At 40.2% G+C, this 19750-nt stretch overlaps 1 protein-coding gene across 1 annotated transcript; it reads right to left on the bottom strand.

The window, feature by feature from the left end:
• Window positions 1-4038: 4038 nt before the first annotated feature.
• Window positions 4039-4962, bottom strand: LOC102391172 (olfactory receptor 7A17-like). Its single transcript, XM_006073532.2, has one exon. The coding sequence runs from the start codon at window positions 4960-4962 to the stop codon at window positions 4039-4041; it is 924 nt and encodes a 307-aa protein (XP_006073594.2).
• Between the last annotated feature and the right edge of the window lie 14788 nt (window positions 4963-19750).

Here is a 19750-nt window from a genome sequence, read left to right as displayed (position 1 = left end):
CTGAAGTGACCTCAGACTCAAGGGCCCACACACTGACTGCACTTCTATTCCTCCAGTGCCTCACTACCGTGTCCACATCAGGCCCTCGGTCAATTCTTTATTCCATATTTATTCCTGTGTATTTGTCCACACTTATTTTCATATGGTCCAGTAGGGAATGAGACTTTCCCTTCTATTGCCTTTCTTTCTTTTTATTTTATTTATTTATTTTTCTGCTTTTTCCTATTTTTCTTTTTTTAATTTAATTTTATTTTTTAACTTTACAATATTGTATTGGTTTTGTCATATATTAACACTTTTATTTATTTAACTTTGATTGTGTTGGGTCTACATTGTTGTGCGGATTTTTCTCTAGATGCAACGAGCAGGGGCTACTCTCTAGTTGTGGTGCGGCTTTCTCATTGCTGTGACTTCCCGTTGCAGAGTCCAGGCTCTAGTGTGTGTGGGCTTGAGTAGTTGCACCTCCTGGGCTCTAGATCATGGTCTCAATAGTTGTGGTGCACAGGCCTAGTTGCTCCACAGCATGTGGGATCTTCCTGGATCAGGGATTGGACCATGTCTCCTACACTGGCAGGTGGATTCTTCACTACTGAGCCAATATGTAAGTCCCCTATCATTTTTCTTTTTTACATTTCTTTTTTTTTTTTATTTTTTTAAATTTTATTTTATTTTTAAACTTTACATAACTGTATTAGATTTGCCAAATATCAAAATGAATCCACCACAGGTATACATTTTTCTTTTTTAATCCTGTGCTTTGATTTTTTTTTTTGGGTGGAAAACCCCTTGGTCACACTCTACCTCTGTTTCTGAGACTTGTCCCACCTGTGATAAACTCCTCATAATATACCCTAAAAAATCCTATAAACACCACAGAACCCATCCCTTCCTTCATGTGATTTGTATCTGATGACACTTTGCAATATATGCGTTTATTTTATTCTGAAATATTTCTCCATTAAAATGGTAGATCCAAATCATCGAAGACCTCACCTGCTTTATACATTCTATTGCCTTCATAGAGGTATGAATAAAATTACAGAGGAAATGATAGAGCAAAAAAGAAAGGAACAATAACACTCAAATGCCAGTATATGAAACAATGTGTATAGATAATATGTAATAGAGAAGCAAATGATTAATCATCCCCCAAATATATTCAGCCTCCCAGGTAATGAACCTAATGCAAAATTAAGCCTTTTAGCATAATGTGACTCTGTATACTAAATACATTTTTTTCAAGTGAATACTCAATGTGAGAAAAGATTCTATGAAATGTGTGTCTTAAGAACTGTAAGCTTCCAAGTAGTAGCTATTCCATTGATCTGTATCTTTCTTATTTATATAGAACATGCTCAAATATACCCCATCTCAAAAATCAAAAATAAATACATAAGATGTCATCACTTCACTGCATGCCACTCGACCAAATAGTATGTTTCCCTACTTTCTTAAACTGCAAATCTCCTTGGAAATGTTCGAATTTTACTGACACCACTGTTCCTGCCATTTCTTCTTGAGTCTCCCCTAACTAGGTTTCCATCCCCATCACATAATTATCAACAATTCTTGAGTTGCTGAATGCAATAGGCACTTGTCTTTTTTACATATTAAACAAATTGATTACAGATTATTAAGACAACCTTGTCTCTGGACCAGCAGTTTGGGCTTTCTTGTGACCTCAGGTAAATGTTTTTGGGTTTCATGCTCTCTGACTTTCTCCTGCTGGCCTTTCAGACTCACCCAGATAGGAAGTCTGAGCGGAAGGTCTGTGTGTGGAAGTCCAAATTCCTCCTGAAGGGTTGATGGTGGAGACTGAAGCTCTGAATCCAGACAGGAAAGAAGGAAAGAGTGAAGCATGGGTCTCTGAATCATACTTAAGAATGCCCCGTTCAGCTCAAGGTGGAGCTGCTCAGACACTGCAGCAGTGGAGATATTTATAGCTCTGTGTATTTGCTTTATCTGCTCATTATACGTGTTCAGCACATTTTCCACTATTACCTCAATCTTCAAATACATCATTTCCTCAGGGGAACTTGTCTGGACAGAATGGAATTTTTTCAGCTGATTGGTCATTCCCAGGAGACCACGTTAGAAGTCAAGTCTATCCAAATTCTTATTACTACTCCATGAACAATCCTGTATCCCAGAGTTCTAACAGTGACACGTTTTGCAACCCTGAGTCAAAGTGTCCTCCAAATCTAAGTCTGAGGAACCTGTCTCGACTAGGTTCCTTGGGTTTCAAAAGCACTATTTTGTGATGGGAATGCAGCTCCTGATATCTCCAGAAAATTATTATTTCCTCTTCAATAAGGGATAAAGCTGTGTTCCTTTGCTCTGAAACCATAGGTAAAATAATCCCTGACTTCAAAACACTTTTGACACATCAATGAGGTGTTTTCTGTTTTAACACAAGTGAAAAGCTAGGGTTCAGTCCTTTAATCATAAAAAAACTTGGTAATGATAAGAGATCCACATAGATCTTTTAATGCACCATGGACTGAACATAGCATCTTATATCTGTTGTCTCATTTGTTACTTTGCAACAGAACATCTTATGAGGATATACAATTATAAGCTTCATTCTAAACTTGCAAAATTGTGGTTCAGAAGGGTGAGGTGATTAAACCGATTATCAGGGAAATGCAAATCAAAACCACAATGAGGTATCATCGCACACTGGTCAGAATGGCTCCTATCCAAAAATCTACAAACAATATATGCTGGAGAGGGTGTGGAGAAAAGGGAACCCTCTTACACTGTTGGTGGGAATGCAAACTAGTACAGCCACTATGGAGAACAGTGTGGAGATTCCTTAAAAAACTGGAAATAGAACTGCCTTATGACCCAGCAATCCCACTGCTGGGCATACACACTGAGGAAACCAGAATTGAAAGAGACATGTGTACCCCAAAGTTCATCGCAGCACTGTTTATAATAGTCAGGACATGGACGCAACCTAGATGTCCATCAGCAGATGAATGGATAAGAAAGCTGTGGTACATATACACAATGGAATATTTCTCAGCCATTAAAAAGAATACATTTGAATCAGTTCTAATGAGGTGGATGAAAGTGGAGCCTATTATACAGAGTGAAGTAAGCCAGAAAGGAAAACACCAATACAGTATACTAATGCATATATATGGAATTTAGAAAGATGGTAATGATAACCCTGTATGCGAGACAGCAAAAGAGACACAGATGTGAAGAACAGACTTTTGGACTCTGTGGAAGAAGGCGAGGGTTGGATGATTTGAGAGAATAGCAGTGACACATGTATATTATCATATGTGAAATAGATCACCAGTCCAGGTTCAATGCATGAAACAGGGTGCTCACGGCTGGTGCACTGGGATAACCCAGTGGGATGGGATGGGGAGGGAGGTGGGAGGGGGGTTCAGGATGGGGAACACAGGTACACCCATAGCTGATTCATATCAGTGTATGGCAAAAACCACTACAATATTGTAATTAGCCTCCAATTAAAATAAATAAATTAAATTAAAAAAAAACAAAGCTATGAAGTGAGTAAGGTGTGTGTGGTGATTAGAACATGAAAAATTTCTAGTTCTCTTGCTGTAGGTCTGTGGTTCTCAGTCATTTTTCTGTATGAGATAGAAGAAAAGGCCTGATAAAGTGAGTTACTTAAATTACATAGTGAAGGTGCCAAGTAGAGCTTATTCAATATGAGTAATACAACTTCTAACTATTCTTTTAGTAAAATAAAAGAAAAAAAACTTGAAATGATATATGTCACTTGAAAAGATACTGTTCTTAAGAAATTCACATAGACTCAAGAAATAAAAGGGAATTTGCAAATATTTCTGATATAAGTTTGGAAGAAAATATGTGAAAGCAGGAAAATGAAATAAATGGGAAAGATTAACAAATTGCATTATTTACATATAAACAGAAGTTGAAGTCAAAAAATGTAAAATTAAGGAAGCAATAGAAAAGAGAAATTATATATTCACAGTCTAATGGAAGAATGGCAATTTCTGGATCCACTTATTAGCTGTAGAAGAGTTTGTCCTTTTATCGCTCAATGAATCTTTTCAGAGCCTCTTTTATGTCTTTATTCCGAAGACTGTAGATGAAGGGGTTCAGCATCGGGGTGACCACAGTGTACATCACTGAGGCTATTGCACTTGAGTGTGAGTTGTGGGCATCAGCAGGGTTAAGGTACACTCCTAGGATTGTACAATAAAATAAGGAGACAACTGAGAGGTGAGATGCACAGGTGGAAAATGCTCTGTACTTCCCCCGAGCCGATGAGATTCCTCGTATGGAGGCAACTATCTTAGAGTAAGAGTAAAGGATACCAATGAAAGGACCACCACTCAGCAGCCCAGCTGCAACATACACCATCATGTCATTAAGAAAGGTGTCAGAACAGGCACTTCGGACTACCTGATTGAGTTCACAGAAAAAGTTGGGGATCTCCGGGACTCTACAGAAGGACAGCCGCAACATCATTAAGATTTGTATCAAGGAATTCAGGGCACTCATCATCCATGACACTAGAACCAGCAGTCCACAGAGCCGGGAGTTCATGATGACTGTGTAGTGCAGGGGGTGGCAGATGGCCACAAACCGGTCATAGGCCATCACAGTCAGGAGGAAGTCATCCAACCCTGCAAAGAGTAGTAGAAAGTATATCTGGTTGATGCAGCCTTCATAGGTGATAACTTTGCTCTGCATCTGGATATTCCACATCATCTTTGGGATGGTGGTGGAGGTGAAGTAGATGTCTACAAAGGACAGGTTGAAGAGGAAGAAGTACATGGGGGTGTGGAGGTGGGAGTCTGAGCTGATGGCCAGGATGATGAGCAGGTTTCCAAACACAGTGATCAGGTACATGGTGAGGAAAAGCCCAAATATGAGGGGCTGAAGTTCTGGTTCATTTGATAGTCCAAGAAGAAGAAATTCTGAAATATGTGTATCATTCTCTGGCTCCATGTGGTAGAGGGAATGACCTGGAATTAAATCCCCCAAAATGATATGACCACTTTTCACAAAAATGAGCATTACTGGCATAGTCAAATGATACAATTTATATTTTGCAGTCATGAAATCAATGCCTAGAATTTTGGGGTGAAATCTTTCCCCTTCAGGGCATTCCCTATTCCATCTCTGATTACAAATTCCTGTTCTTTTGCAGCCATTTCCCCAAGAGTTCAGGTATTGCATACTTTTAATGAGATTTCTGTCAATCCTTTGGGGCTCATAAATTGAGTACTTACCAGCTTCAAGGCAAGAGGTAGAGTGCTGAGAGACAAAAGTTCCTATAATTGGATGATGGAGAAATAATGTTAGCAAAATCATATAAAATCATATAACATGTTAAATGGTGACAGGTAAAATGAAGGAAAAGGGGGCATAAGGGAGAGAGGCTGGGGTATTATTCTTTACTAGGTGTTCAGGTAGGCTGGCAAAGTCGGTAACATTTGAACAGAGATCTCAAGGAAGAGAGGCCTGCCTGGTAGAAGGAATGGCCGCTGCAAAGGCCCTGAAGGAGACACCTGTTTCAGATATTCAGGTTCCAAAGAAGCCAGTTTCCCAAGGGGAAGATACAAGAGGGAGGGTGATGAGAGAGGGGGCCAGAGGATGCTAAGAAATGAAGTGACCTTCCTGCTGCTACTCAACCTTAAGGTACTGCTGCTGCTGCTGCTAAGTCGCTTCAGTCGTGTCCGACTCTGTGCGACCCCATAGACGGCAGCCCACCAGGCTTCCCCGTCCCTGGGATTCTCCAGGCAAGAGTACTGGAGTGGGTTGCCATTTCCTTCTCCAATGCATGAAAGTGAAAAGTGAAAAGTGAAAGTGAAGTCGCTCAGTCGCGTCTGACTCGTAGTGACCCCATGGACTGCAGCCTACCAGGCTCCTCCATGCATGAGATTGTCCAGGCAAGAGTACTGGAGAGGGGTGCTATTGCCTTCTCTGACCCTAAGGTACAGGGAGTCTGTAATTCACAAGTTGTTCTTTGCACCTTATTAATTTTATTTCCAAGGAATCCTGAGCACAAAAATAAATCCACTTTTTGTTTTCATATTTGGTTGACATTCTGTCATCTGTATTTTCAGGGGAACATTTTGGTGTACACAAGTTCACACACACACACACACACACACACACACACACACAGAGCACTGTGGTGGGGCTATTCTCCTCTCTGTAACTTTTATTTAATCCCGTGTCTTTTTCCCCTGCTAGACTGTGAGAACCTTGACACATGGAGCAATGTTATACACATTCAGTACCTTTTCCCTACCCCATTCCAAGCAGATTTACTGGTGAACTGTAACTAATTCAATATATATTGCATGGACTTGAAAGAATATGGCCTCACAAAAATTGCTGCTAATAAAAGACAATGAGAGACAGAAAAGATGCAGGGGAATACTAGACTAGGCATGGAGAACAAGCAAGAGGAATGTTTTCATGTTCTCAGATTAGGTCCCATTGGGGGTTTGAACTATGATTTGCAAAAATTAAATAGAAAATAATAAATGAAACCCACAAAAAGTATCAGAGTGTATCATAACTAGTAAGGATACACACAAAATCATTTCTGACCCTCTTTGCTCAGTCATATGCATGGGTAGGTACCTGTCTGTGTGTGTATATGTGTGTTTGTCTATGTTTGTCTATACAGACATGCCAGTGTGCATGTGCAGTTGTGGAGTCTGAATCTTTGCGATCACCCCAGGATCATGATGTAAAATGCATATCTTACTTTGGGACTTAGTCAAAAAGTCTGAAGTGCACTGCAGTAAAGGCAAGAAAACTTTTAAAAGGGCAGTTCCTGCTAATGAGGGAAAATCAATATGAATAAAGAGCCCAACAGAGGAGCCAGGTTTCAGAGAGAAGAGGCAGCTGTTTGGGTGCTGAAGTACCTTGGATTCAAGGGAGCACAGACCACTGGACCTTTATTGCTCCACTTGCTTCATCATGTCATCAGTGTCAGGTCCCTGATCTAGTTTTTAATCCTGTACCTATTCCTATTTATTTACCACACTAGTTTTCATATGGTCCAATAGTGAATGAGGTTGGCCTTTCTCTTATTTTTCTCTGTGTAATTCTTCTTTGTTACTCTTGGGCTGTAATTTTTTTTTTCCTTTTGGACATATCCAGTAAGTTTCCTTTTTGACACTAGTCCAGGTTCTGCTCCTTATACCTTGTGCAAAGTTCTCCCCAGCTTATACTCTGTAATATACTGCATTTGCCGCAACTATCTGTCTCTATTCTTCAGATGGATTATCCCTGAGGATGTTATGTTATTCATGCATTTATTTTATTGTGTTCTGTTTTCTCTATTATAATATTCACATGAGCAAGAATCTCTTCTGCTTGGTTCACATTTTGGTTTTTATAAATGTGTGCACATATATGGAAAAAATTGAAAATGAGCTGGAAACAAAACTAGGTTAAATATGGCAGTATTAAAAAAATAAGTGAAATATAATTAAAGTCTGGCAGGCAGATTCTTTACCACTGTGCCACCTGAAAAGCCATTAATAAAGTACTTATAAATAAATTAGCCAACCAACAAAGAGACATGTCCAAGTCTTGGCTCTGAACTAGTCTCCTGAGAATCTCTTGTGACCTTGGGTAAAACTTTTCATCTTCCATTGTCTCTGAATCTTACCTGAAGTATCTGTGAGTCCTTAGACCCACCTAGTTAGGTTCTTTAAAAGGAAGATCTTGTGTGGAAGTCTGAATTCCTTAAGGATGGTTTATGATGGAGTCTGAAGCTGTGTTCTCAGACAAGACAGTAAGAGGAACTAAAGCCCCTTTGCAGATGCAGGACTCCAAAAGCAATGAGCATGTCTCCTCTACTCTGAGGTGGCAGAAGCAGAAGGACTGCAGCATGTGAGATATTTATGGATGCCTAGATTTGGTCATTAGGGACATTTCCCTCTTGTTATTCCATCCTTAAGCACGTGATTTCTCCCAGTGAACTGGTCTAGAGAGAAGTTTCTCGTAATGATTTTCTGTTCCCCAGAGACCAAGTTAGAAGACAGGTGAATCCTGTTTATACTAATCCTTCTCCACGAACTCTTCTGCCTTCTTGAGTTCCAAACTTCTAGCATTTTATCCCAAGTTTTCCCTTCCACACTGACTTTGGGGTCTTCTGGAAATAACCCTATTGTCACATATTTTGGTGACTTGTCTTTCTGGTGCAGGTTCCAAGGGTTGACACATAAAATGTACTGCACAAACTTATCGTCTTGAAAAAGTGAAGTCACTCAGTCATGTCCAACTCTTCGTGACCCCATGGACTGTAGTCTGCCAGGCTCCTCTGTCCATGGGATTTCCCAGGCAAGAATACTTGAGTGGGTTGCCATTTCTTTCTCCAGGGGATCTTCCCAGTCCAGGGATTGAACCTGGGTCTTCCGCACTGCAGGCAGACTCTTTACCATCTTGAGTCACCAGGAAAAGATCCCTGTAAATGTGAAATCCAGCCCATTTGTGGGTTACTATGCTGGGGGTGGGGTTTTTGAAGAGACTACTTCTCTGCCTCTTCTGCCATGTTGATGTGGTCCTATTATCCTTTGTTGTGGAGCAGATGTCCAGCTGGGGCTTCCCTGATAGGTCAGCTGGTAAAGAATCTGCCTGCAATGCAGGAGACACCAGTTTGATTTCAGGGTCAGGAAGATCCCTTAGGAAAGGGATAGGCTATCCACTCCAGTATTCATGGGCTTCTCTGGTGGCTCAGATGGTAAAGAATCTTCCTCGAATGCAGGAGACCTCGGTTTGACCCTGTGTTGAGAAGATCCCCTGGAGGAGGGCATGCAACCAACTTCAGTATTCTTGCCTGGAGTATCCCCATGGACAGAGAAGCCTGGTAGGTTACAGTCCATGGGGGTCACAAAGAGTTGGGCACAACTGAGTGACTAAGCACAGCACAGCAGCACAGATATTCAGCTAGTTTTCTGAGGAAATTTATCCACATGTAGCTGTAGATTTGGGGTGTCCATGGGTTGTGGTGAGTTTAGGATCTTTTTATGCTGCCATCTTGTACTGCCACCCCAACATTTGATATTAGACCAGCAAGACTCATTTAAAGCTTTTGACACCCGAACTATAAAAGCATATATTGGCTTATTTTAAGCAACTTATTTGGCATTATTTTACAACAGCAACATGAATCTAATATAGACATTTATTCAATAAAATTTGTTTACAAGAATTGATTATAAACTTCTCAATTTATTCATTAGCTAGCTGACTGGATAAGGACATTTTATGTGGAAAAGCATACATAGGAAAAAAAAATCATTTAAATCAATTTCAAGGTCTTCCACTTCATTAGCTGATACAGTGAACTCCTCATTCAGATTAGATCAGTCGCTCAGTTGTGTCTGACTCTTTGAGACCCCATGAATCGCAGCATGCCAGCCCTCCCTGTCCATCAACAACACCTGGAGTTCACCCAGACTCATGTCCATCGAGTCATTAATGCCATCGAGCCATCTCATCCTCTGGCGTCCCCTTCTCCTCTTGTCCCCAATCCCTCCCAGCATCAGAGTCTTTTCCAATGAGTCAACTCTTCGCATCAGGTGGCCAAAGTACTGGAGTTTCACCTTTAGCATCAGTTCTTCCAAAGAAATCCCAGGGCTGATCTCCTTCAGAATGGACTGGTTGGATCTCCTTGCAGTCCAAGGGACTCTCAAGAGTCTTCTCCAACACCACAGTTCAAAAGCATCAATTCTTTGGCGCTCAGCCTTCTTCACAGTCCAACTCACATCCATACATGACCACAGGAAAAACCATAGCCTTGACTAGATGAACCTCTGTTGGCAAAGTAATGTCTCTGTTTTTGAATACGCTATCTAGGTTGGTCATAACTTTCCTTCCAAGGAGTAAGCGTCTTTTAATTTTATGGCTGCAGTCACCATCTGCAGTGATTTTGGAGCCCAGAAAAATAAAGTCTGACACTGTTTCCACTGTTTCCCCATCTATTTCCCATGAAGTGATGGGACTGGATGCCGTGATCTTCGTTTTCTGAATGTTGAGCTTTAAGCCAACTTTTTCACTCTCCACTTTCACCTTCATCAGGAGGCTTTTGAGTTCCTCTTCACTTTCTGCCATCAGGGTGGTGTCATCTGCATATCTGAGGTTATTGATATTTCTCCCGGCAATCTTGATTCCAGCTTGTGCTTCTTCCAGTTCACCGTTTCTCATGATGTACTCTACATAGAAGTTAAATAAACAGAGTGACAATATACAGCCTTGATGAACTCCTTTTCCTATTTGGAACAAGTCTGTTGTTCCATGTCCAGTTCTAACTGTTGCTTCTTGACCTGCATACACATTTCTCAAGAGGCAGATCAGGTGTTCTGATATTCCCATCTCTTTCAGAATTTTCCACAGTTTATTGTGATCCACACAGTCAAATACTTTGGCATGGTCAATAAAGCAGAAATAGATGTTTTTCTGGAACTCTCTTGCCTTTTCCATGATCCAGCGGATGTTGGCAATTTGATCTCTGGTTCCTCTGCCTTTTCTAAAACCAGCTTGAACATCAGGAAGTTCACGGTTCACATATTGCTGAAACCTGGCTTGCAGAATTTTAAGCATTACTTTACTAGCGTGTGAGGTCAGTGCAATTGTGCTGTAGTTTGAGCATTCTTTGGCATTGCCTTTTTTTGGGATTGGAATGAAAACGGACCTTTTCCAGTCCTGTGGCCACTGCTGAGTTTTCCAAATTTGCTGGCATATTGAGTGCAGCACTTTCACAGCATCATCTTTCAGGATTTGAAATAGCTCAACTGGAATTCCATCACCTCCACTAGCTTTGTTCGTAGTGATGCTTTCTAAGGCCCACTTGACTTCACATTCCAGGATGTCTGGCTCTAGGTCAGTGATCACACCATCGTGATTATCTGGGTCGTGAAGATCTTTTTTGTACAGTTCTTCTGTGTATTCTTGCCATCTCTTCTTAATATCTTCTGCTTCTGTTAGGTCCATACCATTTCTGTCCTTTATCGAGCCCATCTTTGCATGAAATGTTCCTTTGGTATCTCTGATTTTCTTGAAGAGATCTCTAGTCTTTGCCATTCTGTTGTTTTCCTCTATTTCTTTGCATTGATCACTGAAGAAGGCTTTCTTATCTCTTCTTGCTATTCTTTGGAACTCTGCATTCAGATGTTTATATCTTTCCTTTTCTTCTTTGCTTTTAGCTTCTCTTCTTTTCACAGCTATTTTTAAGGCCTCCGCAGACAGCCATTTTGCTTTTTTGCATTTCTTTTCCATGGGGATGGTCTTGATCCCTGTCTCCTCTACAGTGTCATGAATCTCATTCCGTAGCTCATCAGGCACTCTATCTATCAGATCTAGGCCCTTAAATCTATTTCTCACTTCTACTGTATAATCATAAGGGATTTGATTTAGGTCATACCTGAATGGTCTAGTGGTTTTCCCCTACTTTCCTCAATTTCAGTCTGAATTTGACCATAAGGAGTTTATGGTCTGAGCCACAGTCAGCTCCTGGTCTTGTTTTTGCTGACTGTATAGAGCTTCTCCATCTTTGGCTGCATTACATAATTGTAAATATTGCCTGACCAGGATGCCTTGTGATATTATGGTATAAAATGAACCCATTATGCAAGTTGAGGTCACCTATTGTACTTTAAAATTTTGTGTCTATATTTCTACATTCTTCTGCTTCATGATAATTCTAATGTTCAACCTTTTTTTTGGGGGGGGGTCTCTACAGTGTACAGGCTCTTTGTAGTGGTGTGCAAGCTTCTCTATTTGCTGTGCATGAACTCGAGATCAAGCAATCTCAGTAGTTGTCGCTTGTAGGTTTCTCTAGTTGCAGCATGTAGGCTCTAGTTGTGGTGCATGGGTTTAGTTGCCCCGTGGTATGTGGGATCTTACTTCCCTGACTAGGGATTGAACCCATGTCCCCTGCATTGAAAGGCGGATTCTTAACCATCTGATCACCAGTGAAAACCCAAAATGTTCATTGTTTCCATTTCTATTTCTCTCAGGTTTCCTTTTAACACAGAGGAATTAACAGTTGTGTCCATGTGTGTATATGTGTGTGTATGATTGTGTTTATTTGAAAGAAAAATGTATACAAGCACACAGATAATCATATACAACATTTACCCTTGTGTTCTTTGGACTGAAAAATGAACTACACCTTTCATGTATTTCTCAGAGCATCCACGTGAAGTTTGGCTTAGTATCCCCACAATACCTTCAGAAATATGCAAACTGAGGCTCAAGGAACTGAAATTTCTCATACTTATGTAACAAAGCATTTAAAGATATGCTTTAAATTATACTATCCAATTATACAGAATTGGAAACATGCAATATGCTCTTTAATTTTTGTATAACTCCTTTAATTTATCAAATTGTACACTCTAAGTATGCAGTTTTGTGTGTGCAATTATACTCTGATTATTTAATTAAATTTAAAGAATTCAATGGTGTATGGCTAAGGGTAGGATGTAAGCATAGATTGCTGGTTCTCATTTAACAAAGGTAGGAGATATGTCATCTAACAGGGAAGAAAGCCAAGTATTATTTATAGTTGTAGGGACAGTGAAACTAAATTTAAGTAATTCACATGGTAAATTCATTCTTTTCTGTAAATATATGACTAGTCTTAACAGAACTATAGAAAACTGAAGATAAATTAATTCAAGACAAAAAAGCACTACAACCTTACTAACATCATGGATGAGCCTTAAAAATACAGTATAGTAGAGCCTGAAGTCAGGTAGGTTGATTCCTCCAGTTCCATTCTTCTTTCTCAAGATCACTTTGGCTATTCGAGGTTTTTTGTATTTCCATACAAATTGTGAAATTATTTGTTCTAGCTCTGTGAAGAATGCTGTTGGTAGCTTGATAGGGATTGCATTGAATCTATAGATTGCTTTGGGTAGTATACTCATTTTCACTATATTGATTCTTCCAATCCATGAACATGGTATATTTCTCCATCTGTTAGTGTCCTCTTTGATTTCTTTCACCAGTGTTTTATAATTTTCTATATATAGGTCTTTAGTTTCTTTAACATCACTCATTATCAGAGAAATGCAAATCAGAACCACTATGAGGTACCATTACACACCAGTCAGAATGGCTGCAATCCAAAAGTCTACAAGTAATAAATGATGGAGAGAGTGTGGAGAAAAGGGAACCCTCTTACACTGTTGGTGGGAATGCAAACTACTACAGCCACTATGGAGAACAGTGTGGAGATTCCTTAAAAAACTGAAAATAGAACCGCCTTATGATCCAGCAATCCCACTGCTGGGCATACACACTGAGGAAACCAGAAGGGAAAGAGACACGTGTACCCCAATGTTCATCACAGCACTGTTTATAATAGCCAGGACATGGAAGCAACCTAGATGTCCATCAGCAGATGAATGGATAAGAAAGCAGTGGTACATATACACAATGGAGTATTACTCAGCCATTAAAAAGAATACATTTGAATCAGTTCTAATGAGGGGGATGAAACTGAAGCCTATTATACAGAGTGAAGTAAGCCAGAAAGAAAAACACCAATACAGTATACTAATGCATATATATGGAATTTAGAAAGATGGTAACAATAACCCTGTACACAAGACAGCAAAAGAGACACTGATGTATAGAACAGTCTTATGGACTCTGTGAGAGAGGGAGAGGGTGGGAAGATTTGGGAGAATGGCATTGAAACATGTAAGATATCATGTATGAAACGAGTTGCCAGTCCAGGTTCGATGCACGATACTGGATGCTTGGGGCTGGTGCACTGGGACGACCCAGAGGGATGGAATGGGGAGGGAGGAGGGAGGAGGGTTCAGGATGGGGAACACATGTATACCTGTGGTGGATTCATTTTGATATTTGGCAAAACTAATACAATTATGTAAAGTTTAAAAAAAAAAAACCACAGTATAGAGACTGACAGCTGACTACACACTCATGAGCTACACAAAGAAATCAATACAACTCCCCAGAATAAAACTTCATTGGATAGTAAGGATATTATGGTACCCAAATTGACATAGAATGGCTTGTTATGCAGCAACAGCTAACTGATACAATAATCCAAATGAACAGAACCGAGAGCAATTATAATAATCTACAGCATTTTATTTTTGGCATATGCTCTTATATTTGAGGAGAACATCCATGGTCCTTCCATTACCCAAACTTATTTCAGGTAACTATAGTAACAAGTGACTATTTTCTAGGAAACTAGGAGAGGTGGACAGACATTCCTGTTGCTACAGAAAAACTGGTGGATCTGAATCCTATGACTGAGCAGGATGTCAGCCTCTCTTGTCTATCATCCTCTGATCATGAGGAAAGAAGAGACTCCTGAGTTTGAAAGACATGGGAAATGGATGAATTGATGTTGTTCACTCACCATCTTTGTGTACTTGTGACACATCAGGAAAGAGGAGATATTTCAAAAAACAACAGAAAGAGTCATGTTAGTAGGTAGCAGTAGGAGTTTCCAAGTACAGACAGAACAAAAATAAAGTGACAAAATGTAAAATACAGTGACCCACCCTTCACCTCAATTAATAAAACCTCTCACTTGTGGGGAGACATCTTATCAGTTCTGTTCAGTTCAGTCACTCAATTGTCTCCGACTCTTTGAGAACACATGAATCGCAGCACGCCAGGCCTCCCTTTTCATAACCAACTCCCAGAGTCTACCCAAACTCTTGTCCGTTGAGTCGGTGATGCCATCCAGCCATCTCGTCCTCTGTCGTCCCTTTCTCCTTCTGCCTCCAATCCCTCCCAGCATCAGGGTCTTTTCCAATGAGTCAACTCTTTGCATAAAGTGGCCAAAGTATTGGAGTTTCAGCCTCAGCATCAGTCCTTCCAATGAACATTCAGGACTGGTCTGCTTTAGAATGGACTGGTTGGATCTCCTTGCAGTCCAAGGGACTCGCAAGAGTCTTCTCCAAAACCACAGTTCAAAAAGATTAATTCTTTGGCGCTCAGCTTTCTTCATAATCCAACTCTCACATCCATACATGACCACTGGAAAAACCATAGCCTTGACTAGGTGGACCTTTGTTGGCAAAGTAATGCCTCTGCTTTTGAATATGCTATTTAGGTTGTTCATAGCTTTCCTTCCAAGGACTAAGCATCTTTTAATTTCATGGCTGCAATCACCATCTGCAGGGATTTTGGAGCCCCAAAAAATAAAGTCTGACACTGTTTCCACTGTTTCCCTATCTATTTCCCATGAAGTGATGGGACCAGATGCCATGATCTTCGTTTTCTGAATGTTGAGCTTTAAGCCAACTTTTTCACTCTCCTCTTTCACTTTCATCAAGAGGTTTTTTAGTTCCTCTTCACTTTCTGCCATAAGTGTGGTGTCATCTGCATATCTGAGGTTATTGATATTTCTCCTGGCAATCTTGATTCCAGCTTGTGTCTTTTTCCAGCCTAGTGTTTCTCATGATGTACTCTGCATAGAAGTTAAATAAGCATGATGACAATATACAGTCTTGAAGTACTCCTTTTCCTATTTGGAACCAGTCTGTTGTTCCATGTCCAGTTCTAACTGTTGCTTCCTGACCTGCATATAGGTTTCTCAAGAGGCAGGTCAGGTGGTCTGGTATTCCCATCTCTTTCAGAATTTTCCACAGTTTATTGTGATCCACACAGTCAAAGGCTTTGGTATAATCAATAAAGCAGAAATCGATGTTTTTCTGGAACTCTCTTGCTTTTTCGATGATCCAGCAGATGTTGGCAATTTGATCTCTGGCTCCTCTGCCTTTCCTAAAACTAGCTTAAACATCTGGACGTCCACAGTTCACATATTGCTGAAGCCTGGCTTGCGGAATTTTGAGCATTACTTTACTAGCATGTGAGATGAGTGTAATTGTGTGGTAGTTTGAGCATTCTTTGGCATTGCCTTTCTTTGGGATTGGAATGAAAACTCATCTTTTCCGGTCTTGTGGCCACTGCTGAGTTTTCCAAATTTGCTGGCATTTTGAGTGCAGCACTTTCACAGCATCATCTTTCAGGATTTGAAATAGCTTAACTGGAATTCCATCACCACCACTAGCTTTGTTTTTAGTGATGCTTTCTAAGGCCCACTTGACTTCACATTCCAGGATGTCTGGCTCTAGGTCAGTGATCACACCATCGTGATTATCTTCATCGTGAAGCTCTTTTTTTGTACAGTTCCTCTGTGTATTCTTGCCACCTCTTCTTCATATCTTCTGCTTCTTTTAGGTCCATACCATTTCTGTCCTTTATCAAGCCCATCTTTGCATGAAATTTTCCCTTGGTATCTCAAATTTTCTCAAAGAGATGTCTAGTCTTTCCCATTCTGTTGTTTTATCTATTTCTTTGCATTGATCGCTAAGGAAGGCTTTCTTATCGCTCCTTGCTATTCTTTGGAACTGCATTCAAATGGGAATATCTTTCTTTTTCTCCTTTGCTTTTCACTTCTCTTCTTTTCACAGCTATTTTTAAGGCTTCCTCAGATAGCCATTTTGCTTTTTTGCATTTCTTTTCAATGGGGATGGTCTTGATTCTTGTCTGCTGTACAATGTCATGAACCTATGTCCATAGTTCATCAGGCACTCTGTCTATCAGATCTATTCCCTTAAATGTATTTCTCACTTTCTCTGTATAAGGCTTTAATAAATAGATGTACAGCATGATAAAGAAACATCGTGCATAGTCACCAAATGTGTGACTTGACATTTTGCCTCCTCATGGGTCATCTTGATGCTATGATCATATAAGTTCAATTTATTCCAATTTGTCTTTCCATGTAGATTTGAACTAGAAGACACGTATTTGATAATCAATTTTTTTGCCAGTGACTGTGATAAGCATTTGGACACCAAGGTGAATAATTGAATAAAACCAGGAGAGCAATTATAAAGCACATGTTTGTAATGTGAGTGCTAGAAACTTAGCTTTTGATTTCTGAGGCATTCACTTCAAAGACAATTATGGCAAATAAATATATTGCCAGCAGCTATGTAACACAGCTACTAGACTTGGATCCAGTGACATACCCTACTGCCCCTGCCCCCGCCCCAACCATGAAGGCTCTTTTAGATTTACCCCCTGGATAAAGAGAACTTGTGAACTTATTTCCCCTTTGTTCAGTCACTCAATCATGTCCAACTCTTTGCGGCCCCATGGACTGTAGCCCACCAGGCTCCTCTGTCTATGGGATTCTCCAGGCAAGAATACTGAAGTGGGTTGCCATTCCCTTTTCCAGGGCATCTACCTGAATCAGGGATCAAACCTGGGTCTCCTATATTGTAGGCAGATTCTTTGCTATCTGAGCCACCAGGGAAGGGTGGATGAGCACACTTTAATTGTGTGGAAGATTTGAATTCAGATAAATGGAAATTCTAAAAAATAAATATAGGGAGTAAGTCCTACTCTTTAACAATCTGATCAAAGAATTTGGCTCTAAGGCTTTGAACCCTACAGTCATGGGCACTTCTTGGGCCCAAGGACAATTGCCCCTTTTATAGCAGCCATCCCAATGCTTCTTTTCAGAGCCCTGTTTATGTCTTTGTTCCTCAGGCTGTAGATGAAGGGATTCAGTATGGATGTAACCACAGTGTACAATTGTACTTGAATGTGAGCTGTTTGTAGCAGCAGAGCTAAGGTATGCTCCTAAGGCTGTACAATAAAATAAGGAGGCTACTGAGAGGTGAGATGCACAGGTGGAAAATGCCTTATACTTCCCCTGAGCTGATGAGATTCCATGTATGGCAGAAACTATCTTAGAGTAAGAGTACAGGATACCAGTGAGGGAAACACCATCCAAAATGGCAGCTGCAAAATACATCACTATGTCATTGAGATACATGTCAGAACAGACAAGTAGGACCACCTGATTGAGTTCACAGAAAAAAATGGGGGGTCTCCAGGATTCTACAGAAGGACAGCCACAACATCAGTAAGCTTAGTAGCAAGGAATTCAGGACACTCATCATCCAGGATACCAGGACCAGCAATCCACAGAGCTGAGAGTTCATGATGACTGTGTAGTTCAGGGGGTGACAGATGGCCATGAAGCAGTCATAGGCCATCACTGTCAGGAGAAAGATATCCAACCCTGCAAAGAGCATGAAAAAATACATCTGGGTGATGCAGCCTTCATAGGCTATAACTTTGCTCTGGTTCTGGATGTTCTACAGCAACTTTGGGATGGTGGTGGAAGTGACACAGATGTCTACAAAGGACAGGTTGGAGGGGAAGAAGTACATGAGGGTGTGGAGGTGGAAGTCTGGGCTGACAGCTAGGATGATGAGCAGGTTTCCAAATACAGTGATCAGATACATGGAGAGGAAATGTCCAAAATAAGAGAGGCTGCCGTCTGGTTCTTTTGAAATTGCCAGAAGAAGAAATTCTGAAATTCGTGTAGCATTCTCTGGTTCCATGTGGAAGAGGTGACTGCCAGGAGACAAAAAGTAATATGATCAGTTTCTCAACTATGTGGTTTGTAAGAATAAGATAGAATAGAATATATAAAACACAAAAGAAAATATCAGAGTGCATCATACATAGTAAGGTTTTTTTTTTGTTGTTGTTGTTCTTTTTGTTCACATATGTCTGTACGTGTGTGTTTGAATGTGCATGCAGTGTGCATGCATGTGAATTTCTTGCTTGCCTGTGTACATATGCTGGATCACATGTAAAAAGCATGCTGTGCTCTGGGACACAATCTGAAATTTTTTTAATCCATTGCATTAAATGGAAAAATTGTTTTTGAAGAAGATCAGTTTCTGCTGATGGAAGAATAATGTGAATAAAGAGTTCAACAAAAGAGGCAAGTTGCAGAGAGAACAGGCTACAGTGTGTTCAGACTCAAGGGACCTCACACTGACTGCACTTTTTTCCTCCACTTTCTTAATTATTGTATCCACATCAGACCACTGACTCAATTTTTATGAGTGAGTAAGACTGGTCCTTTTCTTACTTTTCTTATGTGGCATCTTTCTTTGTTATTCTTGGCCTTTCAGTTTTGATCTCCTTTTGACAAATCCAGTGGGTCCACACTACTCCTGTTTCAGATTCTATTCCCACATGCAAAGACCTCCCCACAATATGCTCTATAAAGTCCTACATACCACAAAAACCTACTTTTTCCTTCATTTAATTTATATCTGAGGACACTTGGTCATATATGAATTTGTTTTACTGTACTATTTCTCCATTAAAATGTTAGATCTAAATGGACAGGGACTTCATGCTTTGTTCACTATTAATGGTCTTGCCAGGTAGCACAGTGATAATCTGCCTGCCATGCAGGAGATGCAGGTTTGGTCCCTCAGTCAAGAAGGTCCCCTGGAGTAGGATAGGATATGGCAACCTGATCAAGTATTCTTGCCTGGGAAATGCCATGAACAGAGGAACCTTGTGGGCTACAGTCCATGGGGCTGCAAAGACTCAAAAATGACTGAGTGACTTTCACTTTTCTTGTTTTTTTAAAGCATAAATAGATTCAACCATCCTTATGAAAAAGAAGAAATATTTGAGTGCAGAAGCACATATTCCACAAGGGGGCAGAAAATATTATTTAAAAAATTGATCTAGTCACAAAAGGCAATTATAGTACTAGGCAAAAATGGGAAATAAGATGGCAATTTATAGAAAAGGTGGTTTCTTATTTCTAAGGATGTTGAAGAACTTTCTGTGTGTGAAAAGCAATGAGAGGGAGGACAAAATGTGACCAACTGATAACTTTGATCACTCACAGTTCTAACACTCTCACATAACGCAACAAATA

The sequence above is a fragment of the Bubalus bubalis genome, chromosome 9, assembly GCF_019923935.1.
Source record: "Bubalus bubalis isolate 160015118507 breed Murrah chromosome 9, NDDB_SH_1, whole genome shotgun sequence".
Classification (NCBI taxonomy): Eukaryota; Metazoa; Chordata; class Mammalia; order Artiodactyla; family Bovidae; genus Bubalus; species Bubalus bubalis.
This window is presented reverse-complemented; position numbering and strand designations above follow the sequence as displayed.